This window comes from Petaurus breviceps, unplaced genomic scaffold (assembly GCF_028583685.1).
Source record: "Petaurus breviceps papuanus isolate PSGF00001 unplaced genomic scaffold, PetGlider_PUasm1.0 128, whole genome shotgun sequence".
In the NCBI taxonomy this organism is placed as follows: Eukaryota; Metazoa; Chordata; class Mammalia; order Diprotodontia; family Petauridae; genus Petaurus; species Petaurus breviceps.
The window spans coordinates 923,010-942,592 of NW_027185664.1; the positions used below are offsets into that span (position 1 = coordinate 923,010).

A 19,583-nucleotide genomic window follows, 5' to 3' on the forward strand; every position below is an offset into this window, starting at 1 on the left:
ACTGAGGCATAGAGATCCACTGGAAAAGTCGAAAGGGGTATGGGAGAAAATATGGGAGAGAGCAGATTGGAGGAGGGGATATCCTGTGGGACTGCTATTTTGGGGTGAAATAATAGGGGAAAAATAGTAGGGGAAAAATGGGGAGAAAATTTGTAACTCAAAATCTGGCAGAAATGAATAATGTAAATCAGAAGTTAATAAAGCATTAAAAAAAAGATCTTGAATATTTGCCCATCTTCAAAAGACTCCTTGAATGAAGGAGCTCGGTACCTTGAACTAGGTACTACTTCAACTCATCACTTCTTAAGTAGGTTGGCAGCTAAATAAATACAGATTTGGGCTGGTACACTCAAAAGGTAGCAACTTGGATTAAAGGCATTGGGTCCAAACTAGAATTGTGTCCAAAAGAAAAACTTGTCCTTTTTGCCTAAAGCTGGTCCCTATCCTTTGAAGGAAATAACAAGTGCATGAAATGTGTAGAAAATGATAAAAAGCAGTATGACATAAGGCACTAGGTTTTGAGGTTCAGATGATAAACAATATAGCTATGGGAATAGAAATGAAAAGTTTTATGGAGGAAATGGGACTGAAGTTGACCCCTGATCCTTTCATCTCTCTACCCTCTTCCATACCAAATCGAGAAATGTACCCATTTGCTTATACCTATTAGGTGGCATTATATGGTTAGGTAAACACAAAAAACTTTGTGATATGTGACTACTTTAGCATCCTGGAATAGTCATGATGTCACAGGCTGTTGCCCCAAACAGTGATAAGTTTCTGGAAGGGAATTCTGAAATTACTCTATATAGTACATTGCTAGGCCCAGGTGGCTACAACTCAGTGTTCCTTGATGTTTGCTAAACTGATGATATCCCTGATAACATTCCACTGTTTTGTGGAATGCGTGCAGGGGGAGGGGCGGTGAGAGGGGGGTGTCAGTCAAATAAATAATTGCAAAAGATTTTCAACAGGATAGGCTGATGGAATTTTGGTGCTAGAAGGGAAATTGGAGGGAATTTAGTCTACTACTCTCATTTTAGAATGAAGTGACTTGCCTAAGGGCACATAGCAAAGAAGCAGTTAAGCCACAATTCAATCATAGGTTTTCTAACACCAAATCTAGTGCTCTTTTTTTTGCTACCATAGGATTTTGAAGCACTTTTTGGTGGGGGTGGGGCAGAGGAGGGTAGAGATGAACAAGTCTTCTTTATTCTCGGGTCGACAAAATCAGTGTACCCACTGGTACATTCAATATACATGATTTTAATGTTATCCCTTTTGGTTTTGGGTAATATATTTTTATTTTGAATTTAAACACCAAATAAAATGGTTATTTCAATTTACACAATAGAACAGAAAAGGAGAATTATTAAATTTCAATTTACTCTTATGTATCTTTCTTTTGAAGCATATAAGTTCAACATGTAGCCTTGAAAGCTATCCTGCTTATCTCTGCTTCTTTCTGACATTCCTTCTATTCTTTTCTCTGCATTAAAAAAGAGGCCTTAATGAATCCCCTTTTCTTTCCTTTCTTTCTTTTTTCCTACTTTATTCCTAACCCTCATCCTTATTGTTAAAAGAAAAAGAAAAGGCCCCCCTAACAAATAATATGCAGAGTTAAGCAAAACAAATTCCTCCCTTGGCTATCTGAAAAAAGTATTTCTTATTCTGCACCTTCTGTCTGTCATCTGTCAGGGGATGGGAAAGTGAAATATTTCATATAAAGAGAAGAAATCATGATAATAATTTATATTTATAGTATTCTTTATTGAAGAACTTGACCTACATTATCTCGGTTGAAACTCAAAACCTGTGAGGTAATTGACAAGGAAATTGATAGCAGAGATGTTAAGTGAATTTTCCAAGGTCCTGAAACTAGTGTCACAGATGGAGATCAACCCTTGTTCTCTTTGAACCTCAGATTCCATGTTCTCCTTTCTATGCCAGGGGACCTTTCAGAAAGGCCCCTTCTTGCCCGAAGTGGATATGTGCATTTGATTTTTCGGTACAAATTGACCTTGGATGCATGGTGAAAGGAGGTCTCTGCAACTGAAAGATTCAGCCCTGGGAATGATGGGCATTATCCTTTATGTCCTTCTAAGTGCATTGGAAACATATTTTTCAAAAGTACAGACAACGAGGTCTGGTAGCTCAATAGAGGAAACATTATAATGGAAAGAGGACACAGTGATTGAAAGGATGAGATCTTTGTAAGACAAGGCATTTTTGAACTTAATGCCTTTTTTGAAAAATCTGTCTGAGGCTTCTGGAAAAGCACACTGCTTCAATTTTCCCATTTAATTAACTGGTCAATTTACAAAATGATCCTGGATATTGGCCTAGTTTTTGAAAGTGATTTTCTTCAGGAACCCTTAGTAGCCTTTGCTCTGCACAAAGAAAAATGACAACAGCAAAATAATAATCTGGACTCTGACAGTTACTCAAGCAAAACTCTAACTCTAGGTATTACATCATCTCACTAAACTTCAAGAGGTCATGGGATTTAGAGATAAAGGGGACCTTAAGGATCTGCTGGTCCAATTCTCTCATTTTACAGGTGAGGAAACTAAGACCTAGATAGGTTAAGTGATTTGCTCAAGGTTTCTCAGGTGTGAGTGGCAGAGCGAAGATTAGTCAGTCAATAAACATTTCTTACACACCTACTATGTGTCAGGCATTGTGGTAAGCATTGCAGATAGAAAGAAGGGCAATAGTACCTGCTGTCAAGGAGCTCAGGGTCCAACAAGGGGGACAACATGTGAACGACTATGCATAGACAAGTCATATACAGAACAAAAAGAAAATAACAGAAGGAAGGCACTAGAATCAAGGTGGGATTTTAGCTGGACTTGATGAAATCCAACAGATAGAGATGAGGACATAGAGCATTCCAAGTGTGGGGTAGGCAGAGGAAACGTTTGGTTCTGGAGACAGAATGTCTTGTTTGGGGACCAGTGAAGAGTTTAGTGTCACTGGATGGAAGAGTGTGTTGGGGGAGGAGGAACGTAAGATGTAAGAAGTTTGGAAAGGTCTCCTGTTAATTTCCACCAACAACAGTCCCTCAATATTCTCTATTGTAAAATGAGTTTTTTTTAATGAGACTAGATGCTTTCTAAGGTCCCTTCCAGCTTTTAACATAGCATAAATTTCCTCCAGGCTTAGGATGAAAAGCTTCTGCTGAAGTCCTATTCAACTAAATTCAACAAACATATAGTAAATGCCTGTCACTTTCAAGACACTATACTGAAGCAAAGATGAAATGGACCTACCCTTAAGGAACTTACAATCTAGCAGGGCAGCATATATGGTACAAGTAACTGCAGTAAAAAGCCAAAAGTAGCAAGTACATAATAAGTGATACTTGTTATAGAGGTACAGATTGTTTTTAAAGGTCAAAGAAAAGAGAGACCACTTCTAGCTTAGATCTGGATAGGGTTCAAGGAGAAGGTAGAGTTTGATTAGGTCTTCAAATAACAGCTCAGTTAAAGTATGATTTTAAAAGGTTTAAGTAGAAAGAGGACAAGCTGTGGGGAAATGATAAAGTCAAGAAAATGGAATTTCTTTCAAGGAGGTTGAGTGGTTCAGTTTGCTTAAATGTATCACTAGGGGAAATAAGAGTAAGTAAGATAAAGCTAGAAAAGTAGATTGGAGCTAGATTTTAGAGGGCTGCATATGCCACCAGCATAGAGAGTTTGGAGTTAATAGGGTAGGTGTGTAGGCAACCATTTTTAACAGGGAAGATACATGATCAAGGCTGTGCATTAGGAAGATGAATGTATATAATAAACCAGGAGTGGAAAAGATTATACTGGAGGAGTTAAGTCAGGAGACCACAGCAATCATCCAGGCAAGAGGTAATAAAAATCTGTTCTATTAATAACAGTGAAGACAAAGAGGAGGCAACTGATTTGGGAGATTCTAAAGATAGAAATAATTCTTGTGGAAACAAGGGAGTGTGAAGAGCAAAAAATAGCTCCTGAATTCTGATTGTGAGTTACTGAGAGGAGATAGAATAGATGTGGGGGGAAAGATAAGATTGTTTTTAAACACATTGAGTTTGAAGTATTGGTAGGACCATCTAGGAGATAGTTGAAAATGTGAATTGAGGTCAAAAGAGAGACCAGAGCTAATGATGTGGCTTTTAGGAAGCATCCTTATAGACATAATAGTTAAGTTATGGATGTGAATGAGATTATGAAGAGGGAACTTCTAGAAAATGGGTTCTTAACTTTTCCTGTGTTACACATACCTTTAACAGTTTGGACAGGGCTATAGGCTCCTTCTTTCAGATTGATAAAATGCATAGAATCATAAAGGAAACCAAAGGTTAGTGGAGAAAAAATATGTAATTTTTTTCCCATCAAGTTCATAGACCGACATATTAAGAACCCTTGGCAAGAGAATGAGAATATAGCTTAGAGAATATGTCTGTATTTAGACGATAAGAAGAAGAAAAAAGTCAGTGAAAGAAATTGAGCAGGGGTAGAGAAATGGAGCCAGGAGAATAGAATGTCATGGAAATCAAAAAAAGAGAGAGTTAAAAGAAGAATGGAAAAGTGGTCAAAAGTACAAAATGTTTCAGAAGACTGGGGAGGGGGGATGAGAACATAGATGAAACTTTTCATGGAATTTAGCAATCAGTTACTTGGCAAATTTTTATGAAATGTTTTTTATGAGCCAGACACTGAAGATACAAAGACAAAAAAGAAATGGTCCCTGCCTTCAAGAAGTTTACATTATATTAGAAGATATAACATGTAAATATAGAAGTGTATTTACATATATATATATATGTGTGTGTGTGTGTATGTGTGTATGTATATATGTATGTGTATATAGATATAGATATAAATAAATAAATTCTGATGCCAAGATGGTAGAATAAGGAAGGAACCTTCTGAAGCCCTCCCAAATTCCCCTCCAAACAACTCAAAAACTGCCTCAGAATTGATCTGGGAGTAGAGAAGCAGCTTACCAGCATGGCAGGAAAGGTCTGTCTCACTGGAATGGGAGGGAGGTCCAAGTGCAGCAGCAGTAGTTAGCCTCACAGCAGGGGAGGTTGTAGCAAGGTTCCAAGCCTGGGTCAATCCATGAGGAAGGCCCTACTCTCCTGAAAATCAGGGCACTCTAGGCTAGTGAGCAGTCTAGGCAGAGGAGCAAGGCTCCACCCCAGTGACCCCACCCCAGCATAGACTACCATTGAGGCCTTGACCCCATTGCTGGCCAGTAGTGAAACCTCGCTCCAGGGCTGGTCAATAGTGAGACCCTGCTCCTGGGGCCTGCCAGCAAAGTGGTTTCCATAGCAACCCAGCAGCAGGGCCCTACCCTGGGACATGCCAGTAGCTAAACCCATACCTAGGGGAGGCCAACAGGGACCCCACTCTCAGTACAAGCTAGTGAAAGCAAACCCAAAGCCTCAGCACTAAAAGCTTGGGACAATGCAAGAATAGAGTCCAATTCTTGAATAAAAATAAGTCACCAAAAAAAGCAAAAAAAAAAAATGAGCAAAAAAACCAGTACTTGACTATAGAAATTTAATATGGTGATAGGGAGGATTAAGGCATAAACTTGGAAGAGGACAATAGTGTCAAAATGGCTACATGTCAAAATGTAATTTGGTCTCAGAGCCAAAAAGAATTCCTGGAGAAGCTTTAAAAGGATTTTAAAAATCAAATGAGAGAAGTAGAAGAAAAGAAATGAGAGTATTATAAGAAAATGATGAAAAAAGAGTCAATAGCATGGGAAAAGATTTACCAAAATTTATAAAGGAAAGTAACTTCCTAAAAAATAAAATTAGCCAAATGGAAAAGGAAATACAAAAGCTCACTGAAGAAAATAATTCCTTAAAAATTAGAATTGAGGAAGAGGAAGTCAATGACTCTATGAGACATCAAGACACTATACAACAAAATGAAGAAAAGAAAAAGAAATTGTGGAATTTCTTATTAAAAATAAAACTGATCAAGGGGCGGCCAGGTAACACAGCGAGTAAGAGCACTGGCTCCAGGGTCGGGACGACCTGGGGTTCGAATCCGGGCTCAGACACTTAGCACCTACCCAGAAACACCTGGCCATGTAACCTTGAGCAAGTTACTTAACCCCAATTGCTTGGGCGTGTCCAGGTGGCTCAGCGAATAAGAGCACCAGCTCCAGTGTTGGGATGACCTGAGGATCAATCCAGGCTCAGATACTTAGCACCACACCCAGAAATAACTGGCTGTGCAACCTTGAACAAGTTACTTAACCCCGATTGCTTAAAAAAAAACAAACAAATAGATAAAACTGATCTAGAAAATAGATCCTGGAAAGATAATAAAGTTATTATATTACCTGAAAGCCATGATGAAAAAAAAAAAGTCTTGGCATCTTTCAAAAAAATTTTTTTTTGTCTTTTGGAGGGCAATTGGGGTTAAGTGACTTGCCCAAAGTCACACAGATAGTGAGTGTGTTAAGTGTCTGAGTCCGGATTTGAACTCAGGTCCTCCTGACTCCAGGGCCAGTGCTCTATTCACTGTGCCACCTAGATACCCCTGAGAAATTGTTTTTTTTTTTAAAAAGCTTCCTGACATTAGAATCAGATGGAAAAATAGTAATGAAAAAGAATCTCCTGATCGCCATTTGAAAGAGATCCCAATATAAAAACTCCAAGGGAATACAATAGACAAGTTCCAGAGCTCACAGATTAAGGAGAAAGTAAAGCAGCCGAAGTATAAGCAGCAAAAAGTAACAATTACAATATCATGGAGCTGCAGTCAGGATTGCACAGGATTTGGCAGCCTCCACATTGTAGAACCAGAGGGCTTGGAATATGATATTCTGAAAGACAAATGAGTTAGAGTTACAACCAAGAAAGACCTACACAGAAAAATTGAATATAATCTTTCAGGCAAAAAAAAAATAAACATTTAATTTTGTTTTGTTTCATCCCTTCTTTCTCATTGTTCAACCAATTGGTTATACTCCTTCTTTACAACTCGACTAATGTTCAGCATGAAGGTATTTGTAGATCCTATATTTGATTGCATGCCACCATGGCAGGGGGGAGGGGGGCAGAAGGAGAGGGAGGAAAAGAAAATTTGAAACTTAAGGGATAGTGGAACTGAATGTTGTAAACTAAAAGTAAATAAATTTAAATTAAAAAAAATTTAATTAATAGAGGACTTTCAAGCATTCCTAATTAAAAGAGCTGAATAAAAACTTTGAATTCCAAATTGAAGACTCAAGGGAAACACAGAAAATGAGAGAGAGAGTATAAAAAATTCAATAAGGTTAAACTATTTATATTTCTATATGGCAAGATAATATTGGTAACTCTTAAAAACTTTATTTCTATAAAAGCAATTAGAAGGAGTATATATAGGGGTGGCCAGGTAGCACAGTGAGTAAAAGCACCGGCCCCAGAGTAGGGATGACCTGGGATCGAATTCAGGCTCTGATACTTAGTATCACACCCAGAAATAACTGGCTGTGTAACCTTGAGCAAGTTACTTAACCCCAATTGCTTAAAAAAAAAGAAGTATATATAGACAGAGGGTGTGGATATAAGGTATGGATGGAATGATATCCCCCCACAAAAAAAAAAAGGAACGAGAAAGAAAATTGCACTGAAAGGAGGAAGGAGATTGAAGGGTATAAATTATCCCACATAAAAGAGGCACAAAAGAGATATTATAATAAGGGAGAAGATGGGGAAGGGGGGATGGTGGTCAAAACTTAGACCTTACATTTATCAAAATTGACTCAGAGAGAATAACTATATACACTCAGTTGGATACAGAAATCTCTCATACCTATAAGAGAGTAAAAAGAAATGGGAATGGGGCGGCCAGGTGGCTCAGCGAGTAAGAGCACCGGCTCCAGTGTTGGGACGACCTGGAGATCGAATCCCGGGCTCAGACACTCAGCACCACACCCAGAAATAACTGGCCATGTAACCTTGAGCAAGTTACTTAACCCTGATTGCTTAATTAAAAAAAAAAAAGAAATGGGAATACAAGAAGGGGGGGGGGATGATAAAAAGGAGGGTAGATTGGGGAAGGTGGTGATCAGAAATAAAATACTGGTGAGGAGGGAAAGGGTGAGGAATAAGAGGGGGAGAATAAACGGGGGGGAATAGTATGGAGGGAAATATAGTTAGTTATCATAACTATAAATGTGAATGGAGTAAACTCTCCCATAAAATGGAAGTAGATAGCAGAATGGATTAAAAACCAGAATCCTACAATATGTTATTTATAAGACACACACATTAAGCAGAGATACACAGGGTAAAGATAAGGGACTAAAGCAGAATGTATTATGCTTCAGCTGAAGCAAAGAAAGCACAGGTAGTAATCATGATCTCAGACAAAGCAAAAATAATAATAGATTTAATTTTTAAAAAATAAGGAATATATATGTTGCTGAAAGGTACCATAGACAGTGAAGTCATATCAATACTAAACATATATACACCAAATGATATGTCATCTCAACTTTTTTTTGTCTTTTTGGAGGGGGGAAGGCAGGGCAATTGGGGTTAAGTGACTTGCCTAAGGTCACACAGTTAGTAAGTGTTAAGTGTTTGAGGCTGGATTTGAACTCAGGTCCTCCTGACTTCAGGGCTGGTGCTCTTTTCAGTGCACCACCTAGCTGACCCTGGCATCTCAATTTTTGAGGGAGAAGTTGAATGAGTTACAGGAGGAAATAGATAATAAAGCCATATTGGTAGGGGACCTCAACTTTCCCTTCTCAGAACTAGATTATCCAAAAACTAAACAAAAAGAAGTTAAGAATGTGGATAAAATTCTGGAAAAGCTAAATATGATAGATCTCTGGAGAAAACTGAATGAAAATAGAAAGGAATATGTCTTTTTCTCTGCAGTACATGATACCTACACAAAAATTGACCATATATTAAGACAAAAAACAACCAAATGCAGAAAAGCAGAACTAGCAAATGCATCCTTTTCAGATCATAATGCAATAAAAATCACATTCAGTAATGAACAAAAGAAATTAAACATTCATTGGAAATTAAATAATCTAATCCTAAAAAATAAGTGGTTCAAAGAACAAATCACAGAAACAATTGATAATTGCATTAAAGAAGATGACAACAATAAGCCAACATACCAAAATTCATGACATGTAGGCAAAGTGTACTTAGGGGAAAATTTGTCTCTAATTGCTTACACTAATGAGAGAGAGAAAAAGCAGATCAATGAATTGAACATGCAACTAAAAGAAAAAGAACTAGAAAGAGAACAAATTTTAAATCCCCAATTAAATACCGAATTGAAAATCCTGAAAATCAAAGGAGAGATTGATAAAAATTGAAAGTAGGAAAACTATTGAACTAATAAATAAAACTAGAAGCTGGTTTTATGAAACTATAAAATAGATAAAGCATTGGTTAATTTGATTTAAAAAAAAGGAAAGAATAAAACCAAACTACTAGTATCAAAAATGAAGGGAGTGAATTCACCACCAATGAAGAGGAAATTAGGACAATTGTTAGGAGCTAATTTGCCCAATTATATACTAACAGATTTGACAATCAGATGAAATGGATGATTATCTGCAAAAATATAAATTACCCAAATTAATTTTAATAAATTATTTTATTTATTAAATGAATATATTTATTTATAATTTATTTATTATATATACTATATTATAATATTTATTTATATATGATGATATTATTATAATATTTATTATATATTATAAATATATTATAAGATTTATAATAATAAATATTTATTAAATAAATAAAATATTTAACCCAATCTTATGAAAAGAAATTGAATAAGCAATCAATGAACTTCCTAAGAAAAAAATCCCCAGGACCAGATGAATTCACAAGTTCTACCAAACATTTAAAGAACAATTAATCCCAATACTATATAAACTAGTATAAAGCCAAGCATGAGCAGCTTTCCAGAAGACTGCTGCTGTGAACAGCTTCAAGGTTCTGATTAGATAGTATAGTGAATTCTCTATTTATTCAGCAGTAAATTAAGGCAAAACATTCATAGAAATCAAAGTACAGCATTCACAATACATAACAACTTATCGCTAAAATGGCCACATAGTTTTCACCAAAGTGGCCACATAATTTTAAACAAAGTAAAATCATTTAGTAACTCAATAATTTAGTAAGTCCTTAATTCAATCATCCTTAAGGAGGCTTGTCTCCTTAAGGGATGCCAAGTCAGAGTTCTCTACCCCTAGGTCACAGTAAATCATAATCTTCTCAGTCGGCATCAGGCACCCAAGAAGAGATCTTTTCATCTTGACTCAAGACTGCAGTTTCCATGGTTCCTCTTCCATGGTCCCAGCTCCTGCCCAAATCTACACAACTGTCACCTGGGTTCAAAGGCAGGGAGCTCCCAGTTCCTTGTCCAGTTCTTCATCCAGTTCCTTGTCCACTTCCCATTCCATATTGAAGCTCACAATGTCCAGTTCACCTCAAGTCCTTCACAGTTCCTGTTTCTGGGAAGACAAAGCTTAACAGAGCCACAATAATATTCATATACATTGCCAGCACCATCATCAATTCAGTCTCTGCCTGTGAAACCAACACAGACCCACAAATAAGGTCCAAGAGGTCAATACAAATCATCCGTAAAGTCCCAGGACATCCAAACCCTCCTCCAGGATTTCTGTAAACAGGCAACCAGAAAATCCTCTTTCAGGGCTTCCAGCAAGGTCACAGGGTCTTTGTAGAAAGTATCACAAACAAGCATCAACACAGACAGAACAGACAAATATAGAGTGCTAGGATACCACAAGTTTTCTCCTCCACCACAAGAGCTCCCTTCTCAGTTCTGTTCTCAATTCTGCTCTCTCCAGCCTGGGCCTCTCCTTATATGTGGTCATTAGCTCCTCTCCCTCCTGTTGCATTAGCAACAGGAATTCACAAGTTCTAGGGTTCACAAATTGTAGGATTCACAAGTTCTGCATCTTAATACTTGATACAATCATGAACTGAAGCAAGGTGTTTACTTCTGTGTTCATTAAATAGTTGAAACAAGGAGTTAACTGCTTCTTTGCTTGCCATTACAACTATTAAGAAAAATAGGTGGAGTTCTACCAAATTCCTTTTATGACACAAGTCTGGTGCTAATACCCAAACCAGGAACAGGCAAAATAGAGAAAGAAAATTATAAACTAATTTCCCTATTGAATATTTACGCAAAAAAAATTTCAATAAAATACTAGCAAAGAGATTGCAGCAATATATCATAAGGATCATATACTATGACAAGTTAAGATTTATACCAGGAATTCAGGGCTGGTTAAATATTAGAAAAAACTCAGCATAATTGACTATATCAATAACAAAACAAAGAGAAATCATATGATTTTCTCCAGAGATACAGGAAAAGCATTTGACAAAATATAGCACCCATTCCTATGAAAAACACTAAAGAGCATGGGGATAAATAAGTTACCTTAAAACAATAAATAATATTTATCTAAATTCATCAGCAAGCATTATCTGTAATGGGGATAAGCTAGAAGCCTTCCCGATACAATTGGAAGGGAAACAAGCATGCCCATTATCTCTTCTATTATTTAATATTGTACTAGAAATGCAACCTATAGCAAGAAGAGAAGAAAAAGAAATTGAAAGAATGAGAATGGGCAATGAGGAAACAAAGCTATCACTCTTCACAGGTGTTATAATGTTATACTTCAAAAATCCTAGAGAATCAAGTAAAAAACTACTTGAAATTATTAAGAAGTTTAGCAAAGTTACAAGATAGAAAACAAAACCCAAATAAATCATTAGCATTTCTATATATTACCAAAAAAGTCCAACAGCAAGAGATAGAAAGAGAAATTCCATTTAAAATATCTGTAGACACTATAAAATATTTAGGAGTCTATCTGCCAGGACAAATCCAGGGAATATATGAACATAAGTACAAAACACTTTTCACACAAATAAAGACAGATCAAAACAATTGGAAAAATATTAATTGCTGATGGGTAGGCTGAGCAAATATAATAAAATGACAATTCTGTACAAATTAATCTGTTTATTCAGTGCCATACCAAACTATCAAAAATAATTTTACAGAGCTAGAAAAATAGTACAGAATTCATTTGGAAGAATAAAAGCTCAAGGATATCAAGGGAATCAATGAAAAAAATGTGAAAGCAGGTGGTCCAGACATACCAGTTCTCAAACTGTATTATAAAACAGTAAATCTCAAAACAAACTAAGAAATAGACTAATGGATCAGTGGAATAGATTAGGTATAAATTACATTATAGCCACTGAACATAGTTATCTAGTATATGATTAATCCAAAGATCCATGCTTTTGGAACAGAACCTCATATCTGACAAAAACTCCTGGAAAAAACTGGAAGACAGTATGGCAAAAACTAGGTATAGACCAACATCTCACACTGTATACCCAGATAAGGTCAAAAATGGGTACACAATTTACATATAAAGGCTGATATCATAAGCAATTAAGAGACCATGGAATAATATATCTGTCAGATTTATAGGTAAGGGGGAAATTTAGGATCAAATAAGATATAGGGAGTATTACAAAATGGAAAATAGATAATTTTGATTATATAAAATTAAGTTTTTATATAAACAAAATCAATGCAACCAAAATTATAAGAAAGCAGAAAACAGGGAAAATGTTGCAAAAAGTATCTCTGATAACAGACTCATTTCTCAAATATATAAAGAACTGAGTCATTTATAAAAATTTAAGTCATTCCCCAAAAGATAAATGGTCAAAGGATGTGGACAGGCATTTTTCAAAGACATTAAAGCTATCTATAGTCATATAAAAAAAATGTTCTAAATCACTCTTGACAGAGAAATGCAAATCAAAACAACTCTGAGGTACTAATTCACACCTATCAGATTGGCTAATATGACCCCAAAAAAGTGTTGGATGTTGGATGGGATGTGGAAAAACTGGGACAGTAATGTACTGCTGGTGGAATTGCAAAGTGATTCAGCCATTCTGTAATTTGGAACTATGACCATTGGGCTATAAAACAGTGCATGTCCTTTGATCCAGCAATACCACTGCTAGGTCTATATCCCAAAAACATCCAAAAAAGGAAGAAGGACCTATTTGTACAAAAACATGTATAGTGGTTCTTTTTATGGTGGCTAAGAATTGGAAATTAAAGGGATGCCCATCAATTGGGGATTGGCTAAACAAGCTGTTGTATATGATTGTAATGGAATGTTATTGTGCTATAAGAAATGACAAACATGATGCTTTCCGAAAAACCTGGAAAGACTCACATGAACTGATGCATAGTGAAATGAGTAGAACCAGGAGAACATCATCCACAGTAATAGCAATATTGTTCAATAAAGAACTGTGAATAACTTAACTATTCTCAGCAAGACTGTGATCCAAGACAATTCCAAAGAACTAATGATGAAGCATACTATCCACCTCCAAAGAGAGAACTGATATCGTTTGAATACAAACTGAAGCATGCTGATTTTCATTTTCTTTTTTCTTTTATTAGAGTCTTCTTGTACAAAGTGACTAATATGGAAGTGCTTTATATAATTCCACATGTATAACCTATGTCTCTTTGCTTACCATCTCAGGGAGGGGGCAAGGGGACGGAGGTATAGAATTTGGACCTCAAAACTTTATATAAAAATGTTTAAAAATAAAAAGTGCATATATATATATATTTATAAAGGTACAGAAATGGGAATGAAATGTTCAAAAATTTTGTGTGTGGAATAGCAAGGAGGTCAGTTTACCTAGACCATAATGTTTGTGATGGGATAGTAACGTATTCGTCCTTCATTTTTGAAGAGGACCATGGCATCAGGGAAATGATGACTTGCAGTTGACTTGGATTTGAGTGAGGGAGGGCAGTGCAAGGTCACTAGCCTCACTTTCTCCTCCAGAGCCATCTGAGTGTAGTGACCAGATATTCATCAGGATGACTGGAGATGACCCAGGATGCAATGGGAGACTCTAGCCCTTTCAGGCTAAGGCTTTTTCAAGTCCTCATTTAGAGTGAGGTAATACCCATTCAGTGAATGGACCCCTTTAAGAAATGAGTCAAAGGATGGCTTCTTTAATTAGAAAAAATTAGGGATCATAATAATAATCCTGGAAAGGAAGGTATGAGTCAAGTAGTGAAGGGTTTTAAATACCAAGTAGAGAAGTTGTATTTGATCCCAGATGTAATAGGAGGTGACTGGAGTTCATTGAACAGGAGAGAGGTATGGTCAGACTTATGTATTAGAGAAATCATTCTCTTAGCTTTATGGAGGATGGATTGGGAAGGCAGAGACTTGAAGTAAGGAGACTAATTAGGAGGCCATTGCAAGAGCCCAGGAGAGAGAGGATGAGGACTTGAGCTAGAATGTTAGTCATGTGAATAGAGAAAAGAATTAACAAGTCTTGTCCAGTGATTGGATATGTGGGATAAGTTGAGGATGATAGCAAGGCTGTAAAATTGGGTGACTGGAAGGATGCTGATGACCTCAATATTAATAGAGAAGTTTGGAAGAGGGGTAAATTCTGTTGAGTTTGGGATAGCTATTAGACTTCCAGTTGGAAATGTACAGTTATCTGTTGGTGATATAAGTTTGGAGCACAGGAAAATGATGAGGGCTGAATATATAAGTGAAGGAGTGTAATTAAATCCATAGGAGCTGATGAGGGTCACCAAGTGAGACAATGAAGAGAGAGGAGAATGCCTAGAACAGAGCCTTTGGGATGTACCCAGAGTTAAAGTGGGATATTGGATATTAAGAAGTAATTGGTGATCTTAGAGCCATCTCAGTTGTATTGGGAGCTGAAGCCAAATCATCTCAGTCTTCTCAATAGTGTAGAAAGGTCATTTGTTGATGAGGAGTACAGGAGATATAAAGTTAAGAATCTGAAGATGGAGAAGAAAGTTCACGAAGGTGACTGCAGGAAATGTGATAGGAAGAAATTAAGTAGTGATTGAAAGAGCTCACAATTTAATGGGGGAGACAGTAAGCAAAGCAATATATACAATAAATATGAAATAATTAAGAAGAAAAGCACTGGAATTAAAAGGTTTTGAGAAAGGCTTCCTACAGATGGGTCTTGAAGGAAGCCAGGGAAGTCAGAAGGGGGGAGATGAAGAAGAAATGATGGAAGACAGACAGAGAAAATGCCCAGCGTCAAGAGATGAAGTATCTTTCTTGTTCGTAGAACAGAAAAGAGGACAATGTCACTGGCTCAAAAAGCAAATGGCAGGGAATAAGGTATAAGAAGACTGGAAAGATATTTAGGGAGAAGGGGAAGTATTAAGTTATAAAGGACTTGAAAAGTCAAACAGAAGGTTTTTATATTTGTTCCTGGAAGGAAGCCAGTGGAATTTATTGAGTAGTGGAAAGACATGGCCAGACCTGTGCTTTAGGAAAATTGCCTAGGCAGATAAATCGAGGATGGATTGGAGTGGGGAGAGACTCGAGGAAGGCAGACACATCAGCAGGCGGCTGAGGCATGTTCAGAGGAGAGAAAGGAGGGTATTCAAGAGATATTATAAAGCTGAAATTTGCAGACCTTGGCAAGAGCTTAGATATGGAGATATGGATATGAGAGATAGTGAGGAAATGAGGATGTGAGTATGAAGGCCTGGGAAGATGCTGTTGCTTTTGATAGTAAAAGGGAAGTTAAGAGTGGGAGAAGGTTTACGTTACAAGGGAAAATAATGAGTTCTATCCTGGACATCTTAGGTCAAGCATACAAAGCATAATTCCTTTTCTCACTCTCTCTCTCTCTGTCTCTCTCTCTCAAGCATTCTAACCCTCACTCTCTCTTTCTCTCTCTCTCTCTCTCTCATAGATCTACCTTGCAGCAAGGACAAGCTATCACCCAGTTTCTGCCAGACACTGAAAACTATGGGCAAATGTTCTATCATCACTCTAAGAGCTCAGTGCTGCTACACGTGTGCTAAGCCTCACGCCATCCCACCTCGACAGCATGAAAATCGACAGGGCTTCCGAAAATCCAAACTGCTCTGAAGCCAGAAGGAATCCATCCTCCACCAAAGACAGCAACAACCTGCTAGACATGATGAGTTCTGGGTTCTGGGTTAATTTTATTGAGGTTTCAGTTCATTGATTTTATTTGAAACTGGGTCATTAAAAAAATTCTATTGTGTTCCTCTCTCCTAAGGAATGTTGTTGAGCTGATATGTGCTGATCCCCGGCAGAAAGGTATGATGTCTGTTCATGTTAGCTTTATGGATTCCTGCCATTCTTAACAGGGCTGAACTTCTAAGAAAGGTACCAAATTGGACAATTCTATAAAGTCTTATGTCTCCTTAAAGAAGATAAGGGATCCCATATTTCCATTCTACCTCAGGCATGCCAAGACACAGAACTGTAGTGGTACAATGAAATCCTACTCATTTCCCTTGATGAGTGTACCCTGTTCTCTCACCTGGCCATCAAAGCTGTTTAGCATCCTCAGAGGGATAATTTATAGGTCTACACCTAATCCAGACTGAGGGAAAAGCTTTATCTGACCAATATCCAATAGAAAGCAGAATGGAAGATTTTTTTCTTCACCAATCCCCCCAAGTCCTTTGTGTGGATTGTGTGTCAACCTGAGATATTAGACTAATGGAAACAAACTTAAACTGAATGTTGAGGAAATAAGGAATAATTGTTAAATACTGGGAGGGTCTACCAAAGGTGAGGAAAAAAACAAATAAACCTGGCTGTCTGAAATACACACACACACACACACACACACACAATATGTATTGATAATTTTCATTATGAAGTAATCTGCTTCTATCTCTCTCTGCTCCAGGAAATATCCTTTCACTAGGACAGAAGGGGTTATCTCTTTTCTACCTATCTAATTCTACCCCCAAGCTTATTCCTGATAAAATAACTTCACTGTTGATAGACCTGCTGTGGGTTACCTTGTGCAAGTTAGTATAGACACATCATTAGCAACCTTGAGTTGAAGAATTATATGCTAGAGGATGGTCAGTAAAAGTGAAATTAAACTTCAAAAAGAACAAGGAAATTGTGTAAAAGTAAGAACCTGGTGCTAAATTCCCCAATGTAGTAGAAACAGCTTCCTCAATTATCTCCTCAGAGAGCCTCAGTATTTAATGACATACTTTCCAGCTTGATATAGACTAAACTGCATTAGGAAATGAATGAGTAATACCTGTTAATGACAATAGGAAGTTTTTTTAAGTTATTTTTTTCCTGAGAACTGAAATAAGACTTTTATGGTTAGAACTGCTATTTTGGGGAGCTTCTGGCAGAATGTTCACAAAATAAACACAATCATCCATGAGAACAGGTTGTGGTGAGTAGTGCAAAATTGATAGTTTCAAAAATAAAGAACAATGAAGCTTCAAGTAGACCCTCCATAAACATTTGTACAGTTCAATTCAACAAGCTTCTACTCTGTACTAGGTTTCATGCTTGGAGCTGGGAACAGAGGTAAAAACTAAATATTCCCTGATCTTAAAGAGTTTACATTCTACTGGAGGGGGAAAAACATGGATACAAGTTAAGGTTAAAATATCTATAATTACAGTATGAATAAAATAATCTGAGCAAAAGCATATATATTTATATACCTTACAACTTTTAAATAATAATGGACTAAAAAATTCAGAAAAATACATGTGAAAAACATCCTGCTAGACTTCGGAAGAGATACAAAATTTAGACAAGACACTGTCTCTGCCCTTGTGGAATTTATAGTCTGGTGTTTTCACTTGTTGAATGGAATTGATCCATAAGCCCAGGCATCTCAGATAGCATGATTTCAGACATTCTTGGCTCCTGGAGTAGAATAATGGACTGCAGTTTCCTCTTTCATCTCTAATTGACACTGATAGCAATTGCCTTAAATTTTAACAACTTCCTGTTCAAATAAATTGATTTTCCCCATGTGAAGTCTCATCAGACTTGAACATCTGTGGTCAATTAGTTGAATTGCTTAGCACCCAGGGCTAAGGAAGGATGATATTGTTGGTTTGGTTTCTGAATCTTACCTGGATCAAAGAGGACCAGGAGAAGAAGTGTGTGGATCAATGTAGACTCCACTAAGGGAATGGGAAACAAGTCTAAGCTCCCATCACTTGGCAGTTAGCATTGTTACCTTTGTGGATGGGATAGCACATTCCCAGACTCATCAACATTTCTACTCCAATTATGTATTTCATTTTCTAACGAAGCAAAGTATTCTCAACTACAGTTACCCATATTCCCATAGAACATCTGTTCAGTAGAATGGTGCTATTGAATAATGGTGCTGATATCTGGATGGTGACAGAAATAATATATTCATATATATGTATATTTAGATATAGAGTGTGTGTATATGAAACTATACATACTTCGTACAAAATGATACTTAATGGTGTTGCTGGCCAATGCCAGTTCTATTACTTTGATACTATGTGCTTCAAGTTTATATTATATGCTTTTTATTTTATTTTGCAAGCTATGAATGTCAAACACTCCAAGTCCCTGTGAAAGATGAAGGAAAAACTGGTGGAGTTATATTGGGTAGAGCGTGACTTTAAGGCAAGGGACAAAATGAAGGATAGTTACATCTACTGTTGTCAGGGAAACAAACTTTTCACAGTTATTGATTTTACCCCCTGACAATTTCTAGAGGTGATGGGGAATGGTCATGGTGGAGGCAGAAGTCTAGAAATCTCCTGGTTTTATTTTTGTTAAAAAATTTGCCAGACTTTGTTCCCAAAACATTTATGAGTATTATTAGTTATCATGAATATTAATTAAGTAATCCAATTTAGCTTAATATAACCTGGTCATATTTTGGTCTTTTTCCTTAACCATGAGAGTCTAATAAAAATAAAGGGATGTAAGCCAGTGATCTTGCCTATGACACTCTTTCAGTATTGATCTATTGCTATCCTACTGAATTCTACAGGCTTAACCCTTCCTGTTTTCATGAAAGTAAAGATGATATTTAACATATTTTCAAGGAGACTGTACATTATATGACCAAATGAGAATAGTAGCAAAAGAAGTGTTGAGTCCTGTAATCAAGGTGTGCATAGGAAAAAGTCAAACTGATCTCCATGAATCAAAACCAGAAAGCAGACATATATCATATATATAATAGATCCACTTCCTAGAGCCATACTCAAATATAGGATTAGTTTTCATTAGACATACCTACTTGGACAGCAGTACAAAAGAAATCCTAAAATATGAAAGAATATTATATACTTTAGGCATCTAGCCACATAGATAAGGGACAACCAAATCACTCAATGACTAATAAGCTGATAGATTTCAAAGCTGGCACCATGAGAGGTAACCTCAGGTTAATAAAGATGGGGCCATATGCTCTGGAGCCAAAAACCTGACCATTTTCTTCACCAAGTGTTCCTCTAAAACTAAAGATATGAAGCAAAATTAGTGCTAATTTGATTTTCTTTCTACTTTAAAGTATAAATGATAGGTTTGAAACTGAGATTCAAGGATGTATACATAGCTCTTGGAAATCAGAAAGGATTCCTTGGGCAAGTCACTTAACCCCAATTTCCCCTCAAAAAAAAAAGGAAAGAAAGAAAGAAAGAAAGAAA

General features: G+C 36.7%; 1 protein-coding gene across 1 annotated transcript in view; it reads left to right on the forward strand.

Annotated features, from left to right (window-relative positions):
* Positions 1-19,577, forward strand: part of LOC138172274 (A disintegrin and metalloproteinase with thrombospondin motifs 12-like) — a 598,980-nt gene extending 579,403 nt beyond the window's left edge. Inside the window, exon 19 of the mRNA XM_069101962.1 lies at positions 15,830-19,577. Within this exon, the coding sequence (XP_068958063.1) occupies positions 15,830-16,008 (179 nt within the window). The 3' untranslated portion in view covers positions 16,009-19,577. The remainder of the gene's footprint in view (positions 1-15,829) is intronic.
* The last annotated feature ends 6 nt before the right edge of the window (positions 19,578-19,583 follow it).